Source organism: Haemaphysalis longicornis, unplaced genomic scaffold (genome assembly GCF_048455015.1).
Source record: "Haemaphysalis longicornis isolate Haplotype H1 unplaced genomic scaffold, Haemaphysalis longicornis Haplotype H1 scaffold_9, whole genome shotgun sequence".
NCBI classification, from domain to species: Eukaryota; Metazoa; Arthropoda; class Arachnida; order Ixodida; family Ixodidae; genus Haemaphysalis; species Haemaphysalis longicornis.
Window position 1 is genome coordinate 102,310,506 of NW_027526460.1, and position 18,426 is coordinate 102,328,931.

At 46.1% G+C, this 18,426-nt stretch overlaps 1 protein-coding gene across 1 annotated transcript in view; it reads right to left on the minus strand.

The window, feature by feature from the left end:
- Positions 1-18,426, minus strand: part of LOC144153339 (uncharacterized) — a 42,892-nt gene that overhangs the window by 22,374 nt on the left and 2,092 nt on the right. Inside the window, exon 3 of the mRNA XM_077684989.1 lies at positions 5,479-5,562. Within this exon, the coding sequence (XP_077541115.1) occupies positions 5,479-5,562 (84 nt within the window). The remainder of the gene's footprint in view (positions 1-5,478; positions 5,563-18,426) is intronic.

The following is an 18,426-nucleotide window of genomic DNA, read 5'->3' on the forward strand; positions in this document are numbered from 1 at the left end:
ACACTGCAACACTTCTTTCAACTTCTTTCGAAATTTTAATGCTTGCAAAACCTCGTCAAGCGAAACATCCAGTAATTATATTGGAGATCGCAAATCACCTCAACCAAAAATTACTGCTGTGTTCCGACCACATTACTTGAAAATTTGCTCAAAATGTTTTTTTTCCATGTCTTGCATCCCTCAACTTCTGGAATTACCTCATTACACCGGTGTAGCGGCCATTGGCCGGCTGTTTTTAGTTGCAGATAACACATTCAAGCCGTATTTTAGAAAACAAGCCCCAAATCGAACAGAAACGAAGCGCAGATATGTCTGCTGCGACGAGCAAATCGCGCAGTGCCGCTCCGTGCTGCCGATAACTACATCTTTCACAATGCTTCCAGCCGCGAAGGAAAGAGTGAAAGCGTTTATCGAAAGTGTTGCAGAGCCCCTTTAACATTTGTAGGGCAGTTGTGACTATGAAACTTATCTGCACCACCTTCCCTTAACTTCCCGTAAGGGTTACTTCTACTTTTTTTTCAGTAAACGAAAAAATAACAGAAGAACCAATTGCGAAATATATCTGTAAATAATACGTCGGCTGTTTCTGGCCAAATAAACCTGCTAACAGGACAGGAAAAAATGCACACGTCCAGCTGCCGAGCATTAACTAAATGACGCTTTCGGTGAACATACATTTTTCGATATCTAGGATCTCACTGGTGGCCGATTTCATTACAAGTAGAGACCGGATGCTTACACGCAAGAAATTTTGGTTTGGGCGCCTACACTAGGCACTTAAATGTGTCATTTATGCACATATAAACATCAAATACTGTCGTTTAGGCAAATAGATATTTAACTGAAGTTTATTCACTTGCAATAAAAACATAATAAGGACTAAGAGAACGTAAAAACGTACTAATCATAGATAACAGCAGCCAATAAGGTGGTCGCCAAGTCTCATACGAAAATGCAAGACAAGAGAAACAAAAATCACGTTGATATTTCTTCTGCCAGTTAAATGATACGCAAGCATTTGCTCAGGTTGCACGACCCGTATGTAGTATCCATGTATCTGCATGCTAATAGTTATTTAAGAAAGCACCTTTACGGCAATGCATATATGTTAGTTGAACAAAGGCGACTGGCTTGGTGGCCGGACGCTCAGGCATTGCACAGATGTGCCGGGATGAGAAATATGGTATGGTTGCGCTTTACTGTCCTTCCATGGGACCACGTTAGGGTTAGGATGTGGGATTGCAATAACCACATCTCACAGCCAACGACACCGCCAGGGAATAGGTTTAATATCAGGACCGAGAGTTTTTAACAGGCACCCGATTTGTTGCAACGAATTTTTATGTGCCTCAGAACGAGTGCTTTATTCGTGGCTTGTTGGCACGTGAATAAATTTGAGAACAGCACCGCCACAGGACTCTTTGAAGAGGGTGAGACAAGTCCGGTCTGGTCTCACGCCCTGTATTTAGGTTTCGTCCTGTGTTTTTCCCGGACGGAAATGTGGCTAGGAAGATCCCGTGGATCGAACCTCTACACCGTTAAGTCGGACACGTACCCTCCTGGCCACCCCGAAGGCCTGAGGGATGCGGGGATTGTAGGGAAGACTTCCGGAGTGACGTCATGACCTGTTTTTTTTTTTACTTTTAAGTAGGCGCACCATCCCGATTGCGTGGAATGGTGAGCGGAAGTTAGAGGGGGCGTCAGAGAGCAGCCCGGCTTTGAGCCGTCACCGATCATATGCCAATTGTTATGGTTGGAGATATGCACGTATCTAATAGCACGATGCCACAGGGGCGTGTGTTTCTAAGCCCTTCACTGCACAGCACCCCACGTGACATGTGTGATGTCACTGCGCGGGCTAGTGAGCTCGAGGTAAAAGGAACTTGCGACTCGGGCTACTTGGCGTCGAGGTACTGTGCTGACGGCCTGGATTTAAGGCCCGGTGTGTCTACTTTTAATTTTTAACACGGATGTATTTTATGCCGGGCCTCACCCGGAACTCACCCACATCATATTTGTCACGGAAACGACATCGCCAGAAAATGGATCATGACGCGGCGGCGCGAGGGTGCGAGCCCACGGTAACACTGGCTGCATGCGGGAGGTGTAAAACGCTCTGCCAAATGGGCTATGAACTCCAGCCCTCTATACCTCAACGAATGCGACTTGTATTCTTGTCTATTCAGATGGTGCTGCCATCTAGTAGAGGTGAAGCGAAGTAGTCATGACTAATGAGCGCCGACAGTTGGCGCCTCAATAGGGCAGTGTAATATAGCAGCGTCCCGTACTTCCCGTATGTGTCGTCTTTCGCGCAAAGCCCGCGTTTACTCACCAGCTTAAGCAAGTCACAGTATTTATACGCCACCCATTCCTCTAGCGTGGCCCCGTGTAAGAAAGCTGTTGCATTAAGGCAGAAAGGTTACGACGCCGACTGGCGAATGTCGCGCTCCTAACTGCTTTGGCGCGACGAACGACACGCCAGCGGTAAGCGGAATGCGTTCACGCATTCGTGAACTCGGCCTCTAGCGTTCCATAAGCTCAGCTCGTCGCAACGCAAGAGTGCCGTACACGCCACGAAGCAAGACTGAAGTGGCCGCATGTTTGCCGAAGCGACCCGCCAGCAGGACGCTGCTCACCAAGTACCCCCACAATACTGCTACCCACTCGCAAATCGTGCTCATTTCGCTGTAGCGGACCGTGACTTTACCAAACGATCAGTTGGCAACCCGTTCGATTTCGCTCACACGGTTTGCGAGCGCCTAGAGTTTCACTTTCAGCCAAATTTCACTTTCGTGTTTAACCGATTCCTATGAAAGAAGGATTAACCACTGTTTCATTGCAATTGTTCTCAACTAAATTTCACGGCTTGTTTTGCTAGATATAGTCCTTCTCGCGGAGAGATATGTCACGTGACGCGCTCTGAAGCAAAGCGTTTCGAAATACGCCACCCAGAATCTGTGAATGGTCGTGCTGTTTGTGTCAACACCACTGATCTCCACCAGAGTTGCTGGATGGCGCTTCGAGCTCTCCGGCGCACGGCCGCCGGAAGTTCGAGCACTCGTCTCAGAAGTCGGGCCGTTCCAGCATAGCGCATGCTACGCATGGGCTGGTTTCGCACGCATTCCGCCAAAAATGCCTGCTTGTGGCGCCGTCAACTGCACAAGCAGACCAGAGAAGTCGTCTGGGAAGACGTTCTACTTGGAAGTATTAAAATATTCTGAACGACGTGCGTGATACGCAGCGAAACGCAAATGTCATATCAGTGTCGTTTTTAAGCTGGGGCTCTTGTTACGCAGATTCCCTCGCTCCGGATTTATACCGGCATTGGGTGGCAAACTTATACCCTAGTTACACGGCGAAAGTAACCGCAGTTAAGTTTAACCGTGGTTACTAAACTTTAACCGCGGTTATCGCCAACTGTGGTTTTGGATGTTGCACGCGAAATTGCAAGTTTGGTAACCGCCATCACTTGACTATGAGCGCAACAAAAATAAATTACCACACTTTTAACTTCACGATAAAAAAAAGAGAAGCAGTGTAGACAAAAAGAAATATCGTTAAAGCATTCGCTTCTGACACAAACGCAACGCACTCGTGCGCGGCGAGAAGAGGGGCTTCCCCAACAGCTCGCAACCGGCTTGGTTTGCTTAGGTCTGTTCGGTGTTGGGAACTTTCATCTTAGCATCGCGGTAGATATTTGACCACCGCTATCTCTACAACTGCGAATTACAATCCATAGCACAATTTTTCACCGCACGAACATCCATTTTCTCGAATGCGGAAGTTCTTTTCCGCGATCAGATTGATTTCGAAGAGCGGCGATGCGATAAGCTGTTGCTGCCGTGGTCTGGGACGGTTCGGGCCGCAAGCAGTGCCGTGCGGGCAGGCGCGCCGGCGTGTTTACAGGCACGGCCGACGCGCGCGCCGATCGTTTCCGTGTGCTGAAAACGCTTCAAGATTGCCTGCTATATCCATTTTTGGAGGACGACGCGCGGAATTTACAAATTTAGCACGGCGTTTGTCGTAGTTGATCGGGCGGATCGGGAAACGAGCCGCTGCTGACGGGCAGTCGCGCTGATTGCGAGAGCGATGCAAAGAACGTAAGCGCGTCTTGGGGACAGCTTTTTGGCGCCCGCTATTTGAGAACCTTTGTCTCTTCCGAACGCCAGGTGATTTTTTTTTCGCCTCCGCTGATGCGCCGCCACTTGCGTCCGAACTGAATTGTGCGATTTTGAGCACTGCGGCTGCGGAAAGTGCGGTTAGCGTGACCGAACTGAGGTGCCAAGCTCAGTTTGCGCTAACCATGGTTAGCGACGTAACCGCAGTTTCGTCTGTCGTGTAACGCAGCAAACTGCGGTTTTGTCTAACCGCGGTTTGCTTGACCGTGGTTAACTGTGCCCGTGTAACTATAAGCTCTCCATCCCCAGGCAGCAGGCTCTGCAGTGACCACTTTACAGACAACTGTTTTGACAGAACGGGCGCACGAACTCGGCTACAGCCTGTCGCCGTGCCCACGTTGTTTTCTTTCTAGCATAAATCCCTAGCATAAATTTCTAGCATAAATCCCGTTAGAGCTGCGTCGTCTCTCAAACCAAGACCCAAGTGACATTTTCGTTCTCCTTTGGAATTAAATTCTGCTTCATATTAACGTCGCATATTTCGGTATAGCATATGTTGCGATCTGAACGCAATGTGTATAGCCAAAATGCAATAAAGTGAGAACAAAATGCCAAAATCCGCCAATGGGGACGCTTATCAGCGCGGTTGAAAAGCATAGCAGACGCCCGACTTCCGGGACGAGCCGTTGAACTTCCGGTGGCCGTGCGCGCGCCCGGCCACGACAGCGGCGAAGCGCCATCCAGCAACTAAGTGGAGATCAGTGGTCAACACTAAGATGCCTACTACACAGGAATGAACGGACAGCCCATTGTTTTCCCGCTAAAATAAAAACGTAGTCTGTTTAAGTTTCCTTCTAATAATGTAGGAGGCATGCTTAATTGCAAATGAAAAAAAAAACGTTTGTATCAAGTTTTGTTTCCTGCACGTCCTGGGCTAAGCACAACTTCGCTTATATTTCACCGCAGTGCACTGGATTTTTTTCTACATATAACTACTTTGTACAGATATTTTTGTCCGCGATAGTGACGCATCCATCGTTACAGACAAACAGGTATAGGTATCCTGCACGGCTGGCACAAAGGTAGGCGCTCCCTACAGCTGACACCACTACCTTCCAGCACCAATGCAACCGTTACGACAAGAAAATATCTTCCAGACCATCTCCAACAAGGAGGACGTCGGAACATAAGATCACATAATCACGACGGACCTTCCAGTATCACAGAAGATTGCGTAGCTGAAAGCCAAATGAATTCTCTTAATTGTTATATTTTTGATGCTTGCAGATGGAGGAACAAGGGCACACCGTTAGCACAGGTAGCACTAATTATCTCCTTTAAGAAAAAGACTCCTCCACACCTCTAGTCCTCGGCGTCAACGTCGTCGCTTTCGTTACAGCGGCTGATGCAGGGCTCCCTGGCCTTGTCCTTCCCTGGCCACTTCCTGTGCAGTAAAAAAGGCCATAGATTGAAACTTGGACGGCGTAAACGGCCTTCAGCGTGAGTCGCTGTGTAACGACGAAACCCCTGCATGCCCCATTACAATAATAACAGGCGTCAGTCATCGCCGTGAACAAAATATGGTGCTGAAAATACTGAGAGTGAAAGGAAAATTCAATGAAAGATGTCGTTGATCTGGTATTGCAAATTCAAGAAGGCACTTACGGCAATGCATATATGTTGGCTGAACAAAGGCGATTGGCTATGTTTGTTTACATTTCAAGTGAGTGTAAAACCGCTTCTACTGCGCAGCTTTGCATTTAAAAATATCTTAATCGTTTGTGAGACGTTAAACAGGCCAGTCGAGAAAAAAACGCTAACCAGCCACGCCAATGCTTCGTTACTCTACTCTTCGATGTGCCACACCGTATGGCGCCGCCATCGCACTAACGGTAATGCGCTACATTTAAACGCTAGCGCACCCGATTACTCGTGATGCGCTAGGAAATATTCCCCGCTACTGTCGCATTCTGTCGCATTAATGTAAGCGCGGTTACATAACCCCATTAAGCTTTAGTTTAGTCGTGTTTCTTTTCGGGTGTAGGCCATTTTCTTGTCCACAAATACTTGATTATGGCCTAACTCTGTCAGAACATTTCTGTCGACCCTTCCAAGAGTAAACTCGAATAGTGCAAAGGTATGGAAAAGCTCCACAAGCTCAATCACAATGCACACGAGACTAATCAGTGCGAGCTCTATACACGCAAGATCTGCCCACACGTTCAAGAAGCAGCCCTAAACGGAATAAAGCCCAAGTCAGCAACGGGCCCAGACGGAGTCCCGGAAACGATGCTGCGCAGCTTCGCAGACGGAAGCTGTTGCACAATTACTTCAACAAATTATGCACAATGTGGCGCTGTCGTAAGAATGAATGGAAGGCGGTAGTGCGGCTCATACCTTAACCCGGAAAGGCACTTTGCGGAGAGCCTGAACCCCATCTACCTTCTGCCTCCGAAATCTCGAACCGTCGAACACATGGTTTTGGGCAAAATCAACAATCACATGAAAGACGACAGCCAGCTCTGTCCACAATCTATGGTAGGCTCGAGGGCAAGTTTGTCCATTCAAGACGTCGTTCTGCAACTCCAGCACCAGATAGTCAACAAAAAAGACAGATGGTCACTGGCGCCCGTGTTACTGCCATGCTAGATCTAATTAAAGCCTTCCACAGACTCAAATAAGAAGCAATTCGCCGCTGCCTCCTGAAATGACAGGTACTGGAGAAGGCGGCACAGCTCAAGGTAGATTCCCATGAATATGTGACTGTAGAGCAGCGCTTACGCAGGCCCCGAACGCATGGATCAGGTGAGCAGTCCCCAGCATTTTGCTATGGCAATGTAGGCAACCTAGGGCAATGAATTATTACGCTTTAGTTTTTATGAGAGAAGATAACGGACGCCACTTGGCGAAAATGATTTGACAGGTGTTTCTGTGATATGAGTGCTGAAATGTTGTCGACATTGGGAATCTTCGCACTATTTTCAGCATTTCTATTGGTGCAGCACCTAATCGAACACTTGCCGGCTTAAAGGAGGGCCAACGAAATTCACGAAAGCATTACTGCTGTAAATTCGTCAAGTGACTTAGAACCTTGAAAATTTTTTTCTACCTAGAGGGGTTTTCCAGCTCCATGTATTTTGCTCGTGCTTGTGCCCAGGCACCACATTGAAAGCCAGCAAGCGGACAAGCTTTACAAGGGCTCGGTACTTCATTCTGCTGTGGGAAAATCGGTATGCCGCCAACCAACGAAGTTACAAGCGTATTCACACCCTAATAGTCACCCGTGAACACTATTTGTGAACAATAAACGCAGTTCGACTCGAGTAAATAGAAGAAAACAAGATCATCTCCTTCCATTTTTACTAGAAACCAGCGACTAAACCAAACAACATGACGCCTCGAATAAATGCAACAAACGCCACAGCGGCTTCCGATGGAACTGCCTAAGTTTGAAGGACAGGCAGGGGGCACTTTTTACACCTTCGTGGACCCAAAACCGGAATACTCGCTTCCAAATAGATAGCAACCTTCGTCGTCCAGACATTTATCGTATGCTAAGGCGACAAAGAAATGTACGGCTATGTTTTTTAACCCTTTCGGCCCTGGCGCCGTCATTTGACGATACAGCATATAACATCCTGTAGCACATAAAGAGCAGCACGAAACCTGCTAGTTTTCTGGGCGAGGGTTCTTCATTGGTCTCTGTTGCGATAGACGATTGTTGCTCTTTTGCGGGGCTGGACATTATGAAACAGAAGGAGCCTCAGTTGAAACTGGGTATGACGACAGGGTAGTTAAGGTAATGAAAATTCGTTGTATTCAAAATGTCTATAAATCTGTAACTGCTTGTATTACAATCTTTATATCTTTTCTGTGAGATCGGGATCTCAAAGGTTTCAAACAAAATGAAAAAAATTATTTTATAATTTGTAATTGCCCAATGACCAATAATTGTTTCTTTAAAATATTAAATAATGAAATAATTAAATAATTAAAATAAATTAAAAACACAGTTGAAACATATTAGACCTTATCCTGATATCTGATCCAAGCAGCCTAGAGTCTGTTTATTACGTAAAAGAACCAAACGATCAGAAAATTATCATCGCTTCCTTCAGTTTTACGTTTCCACCGGATAAGCCTACTTCAAAACGGATAAAGCTGTACGACCGTCGTAATTGCGAAAGCATAACCCATCTAGAACAATTTTACATTGACTACGAACGGGAATTCCATAGCCGCCCGGCTGAAACCAATTTGACATTGTAGGTTGATAAATTAAACGAACTAACGGAAACTTTCATACGAAGTATAACCATCAGAAACAAATTATCGGCCCCGTTGTTCAACAGCTCAATAAAAAACTTATAAACAGGAAAAAGCGCCTGGTTTGAATGCGCAAAAACAAAACACCAGCCATCTCTTTCGAAGGCGTACTCTGACACCGTTGAACGCCTTTCGGTTACGATTCAGAATGCTAAACGAGACTTTTTTCGACAACGCTTCCCCGAATGCTCAAAAGTAACCCTAAAAAATTTTGGAAAACAATAAACCCAAGCAACACATCACCAATAACCATATCATATCCTAACGATGACTCTTTAAGCGCAGCTGATACCTCAAGTGGCGTCGTTTGTGCTGTTTGCACGATTGATCGCTCACCTAACGTAGCTTGTAATACTGATAGTGCCACACCAGACCCCATGTCACCAATCGTCAGTTCCGTGAACGGTATATTTAACATAATAAACAACATGAAACCTTCATCTGCAAGTGGAAGTGACAATATAAACTGCAAAATATAAACGAATACAAAGCTGATAATTAGTTCTGCACTGGCATTACTCTTCTCTCAGTCACTTTCTTTCGGTGACATACCGGTTTACTGGAAACTGGGTAAAATCACTGCATCATTTATGAGTGGCAAACAATCATCCCCCTATAACTACAGACCAATATCGCTAACAAGTGTCCCATCCAAAATTATGGAGCATATTTTATTCCCCCACATAATCATCTGGAAGAGTACAGCTTCATCCACCCTTAACAATAGGGTTTCCGGAAAGGCATGTCCTGCATACAAATCTCGACCGAAATATATAGACCGATGCCATTTTCCTCTGCTTCGAAAACGCGTTTGACAAAGTTTCACATCACCGCCTAATGACCAAACTCATTGCTTAACCTTGACCCGCCCATCTTATCCTGAATTAATAACTTCCTCAGTAATAGAAAACAGTTTGTCCTTATTAACATTGCCCGATCTAGAACTTCTCCCGTCATTTCCGGTGTTCCTTAAGGAACAGTACTTCGTCCTCTACTCTTCTTGATATACAATAATTACCTTCCGTAATGCATTACTAACAAGATCTATTTATTTACAGACGCCTGCGTGCCTTATGCAACCATCACCAGTCAAGCTGATAAATTATCTTTACAAAGAAACCTTAAATCCGTGGAACACTGGTGCGAGATTTGGCAGAAATCACTTTCATTTCATAGACGCACCAACCCATTTTCTCACAACTACTCTCTGGACGGTTCCTTCCTACAATCCACTAATCGCTACAAATACCTCGGCGTACACATTACAAGCGATCTATCTTGGTCAGTCCATATTAACCATATCATTTCTGCAGCTAAGACATCCCTAGGGTATTTGCAGCGTACCTTCAAGTTTGCTCCCACCCCCTTGATAATACAGGCGTTTACTACGTTAACCCGACCAAAACTTGAGTACGCGGAAACAGTGTGGGACCCACACCAGAATTACCTCATTGAAAACATTGAAGCTATACAGAGGCGAGCTGCGAGATTCGCGTTCTCAGATTGTTCACCGTGACAGAATTAAAAAAACGTGCCGACCTCACTCCCCTCCACCACCGTCGAAAAATGTCAAGACTTACTCTGTTCCACAATTTCTACTACGCATCCCCAACGAACGTCTACATCACACGACGTCCCCATTCTGATCGTAGTAGCAGCTCGAAGCAGGTTCTATACCCTCGCCCTAAAACCAACATGTTTGCGCAGTCATTCTTTATTTGAATTTCAGAAGACTGGAACGCTCTAGCGGATAACGTTCATACCAAAGATACAGAAACATTGCAAAAGTTACTAACAACCATTTCCGAGCCAGAGTTACCATTTGCGATTATTGCTTTTGTGCTGTTTTTTTTTTTCGCTTCTAACCATTTTATATACTGTATGTTGAATTTCAGTACTGATTTCCGCGGTTGGCCGTTTGCTGTTCACTTGTAGTTACTAATAATTTGTACCACTGCGATTATGCCTCCCCCTACCGTGTAAAGGATTCTGCTGTGTCACGCAGCATTCCGAGTATATTTGCTTGCTTGTTGTTTACTTGCAGTTGCTAATAATTTTTGCCGCTGCGATTATATCCCCCCAACCGTGTAAAGAATTGTTCCTCCATTACGTAACATTCCAAGTGTATTCGCACATTTTTGTGTCTTCGTCTACGCAGACGTTTGTTTGCTGTTTTCAGTTTTTTACCCTTCTCCATTTGTGATACTCAAACATTTGTATCCCCACCCCTCATGTAATGTTCCGTCCAGGGACCCTTGAGGAAATAAAATAAATAAATAAATATGGTGAAGAAATCCCACCGTCGGCTCACAGCGACCTTAACCTCCAGGTAGACTCGCAAAGGCTCCAAGAAGTAGAGGTAAAGTTGGACACCCTCCTTCCAACGCTGGAAGAAAGAATAGTAGCTATGATACACAAAGTGTTCGATGCCCTCCTTGAGAGAAGAATGGCACAACTCACCGACATACAACTCCACTGTTTCGAGCAGCGCTTCGACCACCTACTCAAAACAGCAGGCCACCTAACCACCCTCGCAGATCTATCACAACATGGTTAGAGAGCTAAGCCTCGTCCAGTGGAACTGTAGGGGTTTCAAGAACAACAACAATCTACATCGGTGGATCCAAAGCTTACCTAGGAAACCAGACATACTTCTACAGGAAACTAGAGAGCAGCCATCCCTACCTACCAGGTTACACTACCTTCTAAACCAGTGGCCAATTTGCACTCCTCATTCTCAATGTACTTCTCGCGAACTAGGACACGACACAGAAAACAGCATCACTATATCAATCCACACTATCGAAGGACCGCTGCACATCACACATGTGTACAGCCCGCCGGAAGAGCCTACTGGAACTTAAGGACATCTTAAGACCCCAGACCGCCTACCGAAAGACAGCCTGCCGGAAATTAAGGATATTTAAGACCCCAAACCACGAGAAGTGCATACGAACACCTACTAGCTGGGGACTTCAACACCCCACACCGAGCCTAGGGGTACAGCAGACAGCAAGGAGGGCCGCAAACTGCTATATGCAGTACAGGAACCAGGGTACACGATCCACAGTGACATCCCGAAATTTACTAGATTGGGCAACTCTGTAGAACGGAATACGAACCCACACCTTATTATGGCCACATCGAGGGCACAGGTCAGTTGGACCCATACCCAAGAATTCATTGGAAGCGATCACGCAATTATCGCCCTTTCTATCCACACCAAACCAAGAAATGAAAAAAAACAAATCACTGAATGGGACAAGTATAAAAAAGAAAGAAGGGAAAAGCCTCCGTCATCTTGACGCTTGGACAAAGGACGAAGGGTATAAACCAAGAAGGAAGACCTTGCTTGTACAAGCATCTAGCCCATCGCTGAGAGGCAAGAAACACGCTTATCAAGCACTAGAAAACGCGTAAAAGAAATTGCAAGCTCAGAGCAAGGATAGCCAAGCTAAACCATCATATACAGCAGCTCTCAAATAAACTAGGAAGTGAACAATGGCAGACGGCGTGCGAACAACTTCAGGGAACCCTAAGCGCAAGTAAGACATGGCGTATTTTGAAAGCTCTCATCGATCCAGAAGCCACCAAGACCATGACTAGAAACAAAATGCAAACGCTACTTGATGAGCACCAAAATAAAAACAAAACGCTGAAATACATAGAAAACCTGTGTGTTAAATATTCCCATGGCCTATTAGTTTATAATTTCATTAATGGAAACCTCCCCCTTCAGTTAATTAGTCCTGACCAATTTCCTCGTGGTAACTCCATTCGATTTTCTTTAAATATGAACTATTTATTGCCAAAAGTAACAACGAACTACGGAAAGTTTTGAACTAATTTTTCGGCTATACACTTTTGGAATACGCTGCCGCTCTCTGTTAAAACATGCCGTACCGTGTATACATTTAAAAATAATTTGCGGGCGTTCTTATCCCAACCTGAATAATGTAACTTGGTTGTACCATGTTTAGTTTTGTTAATTTATTCCGGGCATCACTAATATGCTTTGTGCTTATGATGTTCTTGCCTATACACTGCTGCTGATATTAGTTTTGTTTCTTTTTTTTCTTTTTTCATGCATTGCTACTACGTTTCTTGCTTATTACGTTCTTTCATATGTACCGTTTGTTATCTTGGTGATAGTTTTTTTTCTTTTTTTCATGCCTTTCTAATGCGTTTCTTCCTTATTATGTTCTTGTATATATACCGTAATTGACCTTGCTGATATTATTTTGTGTTTCGTTGATTGATATATTCGTGCTTATAACGTGTGTTTCCGCTGTTTAATGAATAACAGGAGGTCTCCTCTTCAGTCTCTGACTCTGGGACCTCCTTCAGAAATCTTCTATTGTATACATTCTTGTAACAAAAAATGAAATAAATTCAAATTCAAATTCCACTCCACGACCCAACCTGACTACCGGGACTACCTGAGAACCAACAACGAAGACCTTGAAAAGACCATGGCCGAAGGTAAAATAGCAATCAAATAGTGTACAGGACAACGCGCCAGTCCCTGTCCAGATAACTACAGCCCACCTATGGAAAGTGATATGAAATTCCTGCTCACAGAAATCAACTGCATATGGTTAGGAAGTCCCAAACCGGGCGAACCTCTTTTAACTCAGCAACGTAAGACCCATCACGCCGATGTCCAGTGTAGGGAAGATAATAAAAAGGATGGCCTTAAAACGACTTCAACATCTTGAAGATCAAGAGATGCTACCTCCTAACATAGTAGGTTTCAGGAGCAACCTCTCCACCCAAGATGCTTTACTTAGCACAACTGTAAGCAATCCTACCCGTTGGCCTGAGGAAGGCGTTTTACCACATTGACCACGACGCTATGCTCGAATATCTGAGAAACACTAGGTGCGGATGCAAAATGTCTAACTATGTAAGAAACATCCTTCAAGAAAGGCCACTCAACATCGAAATTGGCGACCATCTCACGGCTCCCTTCTCTCACCAACAAAAAGGCATACCCCAAGGGTGTGTACTTTCACCAACACTAATTTGCCATGCTGAAGACCCACAGCGAATTATGCTAAGATTCCGGACTCTCCCTTTACGCAGATGATATAACACTTTAGACACCCTGCAATTGGCCCTGAATGCAGTAGGAAGAGCAGCCCACAACATAGGATTAGGATGCTCCGCAGAGGAACCGAAACTCTTAGTAGTGCACAATCCTCGATGGAAGCCCCCCCACCATACACCTAAGCCGCTATAACCACGACATATACCCCAAGCCCCCGTAAAAAGTCTAGGCCACCACATACAAAGTGACGGCGGAGGACACAGAGCTGTGAGCCAAATCCAACAGCAGTGTGAGCAGGCCATACACCTGATGAGAATTGATTGATTGTAGTGCATAGCGCGCCACTGCAGTGCAGACGATGAGGCGCGTCGTAGTGGAAGGCACCGGAATAATTTTGACCACTTGGGGATCTTTAACGTGGACCGAAATCTCGTACACACGGGCGTTCTTGCTTTTCGCTTTCATCAGAAAAGCGGCTGCCGCGGGCGGGAATAAAACCAGCCACCTCGTGCTCAGCAGCGCAACGCCTTAGCCACTGAGCCACCGCGGCTGGTGCATGAGGCTGGTATGATGAGAAGAGTGTCAAACAAAGGGCTCAAGGAAGCAGACGCCTCAGGACGCCCTCATTACCAACTGCATTAGATATAAAGCCCCTTACACAAACCACACCAAAACGTAAGAAAATCGGGTGGATACAATAATCAGGAAAGCAACAAAACTTGCCCTAGGAACTCATTCAGCGCCAGCACAATGTACCACCGAAGAAATAACCACACACTGTCACAACCAACTAATACGGCTAAACAGTACTCACTGGGGACGAGCCATACTCACAGAACTCAGATACCAACCCTGGTCGCTATACCCCCATCAAGCAATACATTCTCAAGCACATGCTGGTGGCACCCAACCCACGGCACATGGACAAAAATGAATCCATCGCGACTACAATTTAGAGCGGCATTTTATTGAAGGAAAGTTCTCAGGGATCCCCACCAGAAACACATTCACAGATGCAACCAAGAAAGGACTTATGCGTGCAATAGTGCATACGAACATCAACGATGACGAATGCTCAATACACACGAGCTGTACCAGTCTGGGAGAAGCTGAAATGCTAGCCATAGCACTCGCAATAGGCCGAACGACGACCCCCACCATGCTTACAAATATCTACATGGACTCAAAGAAGGCATGTCAGCTGCTTGCAATCGGAATCATCTTCCCATCTGGACTGCAACTTTTAGCCACAGTAAAAGGACAGGCCAGAGTACACTGGGTACCTTGGCACACGGAATAAGCAGGGAACTAACGAGGCAATCAACTCTCCCGTGAAGCACTCAACCGGGTTCCCTCTGACCATGTATGTACCCTGAAATCTCACCCCAACGTCATATTAAATAAATTGCGACAGTACCTTCACTACAGGATGGAGTATCCACACCCTATCCTTTGTTGGACAGAGAACAAACACTACTCAGACAAGCACAAACAAGCACACTACAAACACCGGCATGAATACACCGGCTACGACATGATACCATGAGCCCATCCCCCCAGTGCAGACACGGCAACACCACTCTGGAAAAAGCTGAAATGCTGGCCATGGCACGCGCCAAGAGGCCGAACGATACACCCCTGCGCAATAGGCCCTACGCTTACAAACAATTACCTACACGTAATTTAAGAAGGCATGTCAGTAGCTTGCGAGCGGTATCACCTTTCCATCTGCACTGCAACTTTAAGCCACAGTAATAGGACAGGCCAGAATTCCCTGGGTACCTTGGCACATAGGATAAGCAGGGAACGCAATAGGCCCCTACGCTTACAAACAATTATCTGCACGGAATTTAAGAAGGCATGTCAGGTGCTTGCAAGCGAATCGCCTTTCCATCTGCACTGCAACTTTAAGCCACAGTGAAAGGACAGGCCAGAATTCCCTGGGTACCTTGACACATAGGATAAGCAGGGAACGAACGAGGCAATAAACTTGCCCGTGAAACACTCATCCGGGCTCCCGCTGAGCATGTATGTACACTGATATCTCACCCCCAATGTCATGTCAAATTGAGACAGTACCTTCACGACAGGATGGAGTATCCATCCCCATCATTTGTTGGACAGAGAGCAAACACTAGTCACACAAGCACAAACAAGCACAAACAATTATCTACACGGAATTTAAGAAGGCATGTCAGCTGCTTGCAAGCGAATCGCCTTTCCATCTGCACTGCAACTTTAAGCCACAGTGAAAGGACAGGCCAGAATTCCCTGGGTACCTTGACACATAGGATAAGCAGGGAACGAACGAGGCAATAAACTTGCCCGTGAAACACTCATCCGGGCTCCCGCTGAGCATGTATGTACACCCCCAATGTTGAGACAGTACCTTCACGACAGGATGGAGTATCCATCCCCATCCTTTGTTGGACAGAGAGCACAAACACTAGTCACACAAGCACAAACAGGCACACTAAAAAACTAAAAACACCTGCATGGTTACACCGCCTACGCCATGGGACCACGAGCCAACCCCCCCCCCCCCTAGCCCCAGTGGAGCCACTGCAACGCCATACTTAATTAAGACCATATATTGTCGGAATGCACAAACAGCTCAGCACGCGGAACACATCACACTGGGGAGTGGTTGTCTACTGCCTGCGGGACCTGGTGGCCTTTGTCTGAAGAGCTACCAGCACCTGCCTGAACGGAGGCGGCTGACAGATGCCACCCGCACCACCGCGCTATTAGGAAAAAAAATAAAGCTTTCTCTCCCTGTCTATTTCTCTCTCTGGATGTTGCCGAGAATCGCGTTTATTCGGCTAGCATCGACAGCTGTCGCCGACTCATGACGATGGCTTCGATGGCACGTTCACGTTATTTCTTATCCGTGACTGGTTGCTTAACCGATTTGAAGAATTGAAACAGCTTTCTTAAGAAAAGATGGTTACCATGCTGAGCTTTCTGCATGCCACCAGTCGAAGTCATAAATTCGAACGGCTACAACAGTGTCCAAATGGGGCAAGCGAATTAACGTCGACTTCATAACTCTAAGGACCGAGATTGGATTCTGACGATCGATCACCGTAGTGTGAAACCCATTGTGCAGAAAGCTCCTGATTTATTTGTATTTGTGTCTCGAGCCACGCTTGTAAATGCGCCCTTGCTGTGGCTTACCAGATCAACAAAACCTGGCATGACAGCCATCTAAAGCAAATCCCCCAGGCGAGAACAGCAGTTATGTTCGGGATATCGCTTTAGCCATTGTCCCCGTAAAATAGTGTTTAGAACCTGGTGAAAAAACTTGCTTTTACCACGCGGTTGCCAGTTTTACTCGACTGTACTCAACAATACCATTATGCACGATATCTTCACTGAAAGTACGATAGAAGAACCTTGTAGAAGGTTTTCCAGCATAATTGGCGGTGTTTTTTGTGGGCTAGATTTGTCGCAGAGCCTTCTGCTGATGACTACAACTAACCACCTCGACATCATACTTACTACAGCTAGTTTTTGTTTTTCCAGGAATAAAATCTACGCTGGTTGACAGACTTCCTGCAGAGAAGCTGAAAGCCAGAAAATAATGTGGGCGACCTCTTTTGCATGCTGGTGTTCTTGCTGTTATACGCGTTGTATAAAATGCGTCGTATATCAATGGGATTTGACCGCACGGCAAGATTTTTTTCTGGTGCAATAAATGAAAGTACGCACGAAGTGCTTCTTGTGTTTATTTTTTCTGGTTCATTCTATGGACGGACTGATTACTTCTTTGTGTTCATTCTTTCTGATGTGCGTGCACCCTAACGCGAGGAACGCAATGTAACGCGGTGGCCAAGAGCTCTGTGAACGCTCTTTGCGGACGATATTCGGGTAGGTGTGCGTTCGACGGACGCCACCCGGGTTCGCGTGTTCGCAACATTAGCCAACTAGCAATTTTATTAAAAACCAAGTACTCAGTTGAGCCCATAGAAAGTGCGCACGTCTCTCACGGTGAATAGGCATAGACTGAGTGCAGCGGGCCTTGAAAACGACAATAACGACGCAATAGGTCCAAGCAGGTACAGTGGAGTCAGGACGAACTACATACAAGCCAAACAAGCAACAAATTCGGCACGCAGAATCACCGAGCATGGGCAGGTCGTTATCTATAAAGCCAGGTCATTCTTTATACAAAGATACACACTTTAAATTGCAAGCTACACTATACCCAGAATTGTTCGGCGTAGTTGGGCGATGAGTTGAAGCACTACGGCGGGGGCTATTCTTCGGTGCGCTAAATTTATGCACTTACAAAAATTGCTTTTGATTTTATACTGTGGTATTCGCTATCGGTGCTCCGTAAAAGGGAAAATATAAAGCGGGTAGCGCGCTGCGGTGATTCAGTCAGCGCTCGTTCTCGTTCGACTACGCGTGACTTTGCTTGACGACTCCGCGCTTGACTTGATTCTTCCGATGAAGACGTGATGGAAGCGACGGTCCCTTCAGCGAGAGGGCTGACACAATCCAATACCAGCGTCAGCGCAAACGCTCAAGGCAACGTTACGACTGATTGAACCCCCCGATGCGTCGCATCACATCAGGGTTCCCTCGCGCGAAGATGGGCGTAATTTTGTGAAAACCTTGGTAAACCCTATTTCATATTTGCCGCGCTTTCGAGGCGCTTTTTCAAAGAAAATGCTACGAGTTGTGCCGCGCTTCCGCCAGATGGCGCAACGGGTCCTGCGACCGAGAGAAGACGCAGTGAAACATCCCCCTCGCGAGGGGCACGATCAAATGCAGAGCATTTACGGGGGCGCACGACGTTAAGTAGTTTGCGTTACGTTAATGTTGTTAGCACTTGTCGCAACTGCTGACGAGAGAGCGCTCGTCAGCAGTAATTTGAATGAGTCAACGATATAAGGCGCGTTCGTAGGGTCCCATTCTGTGACGGCT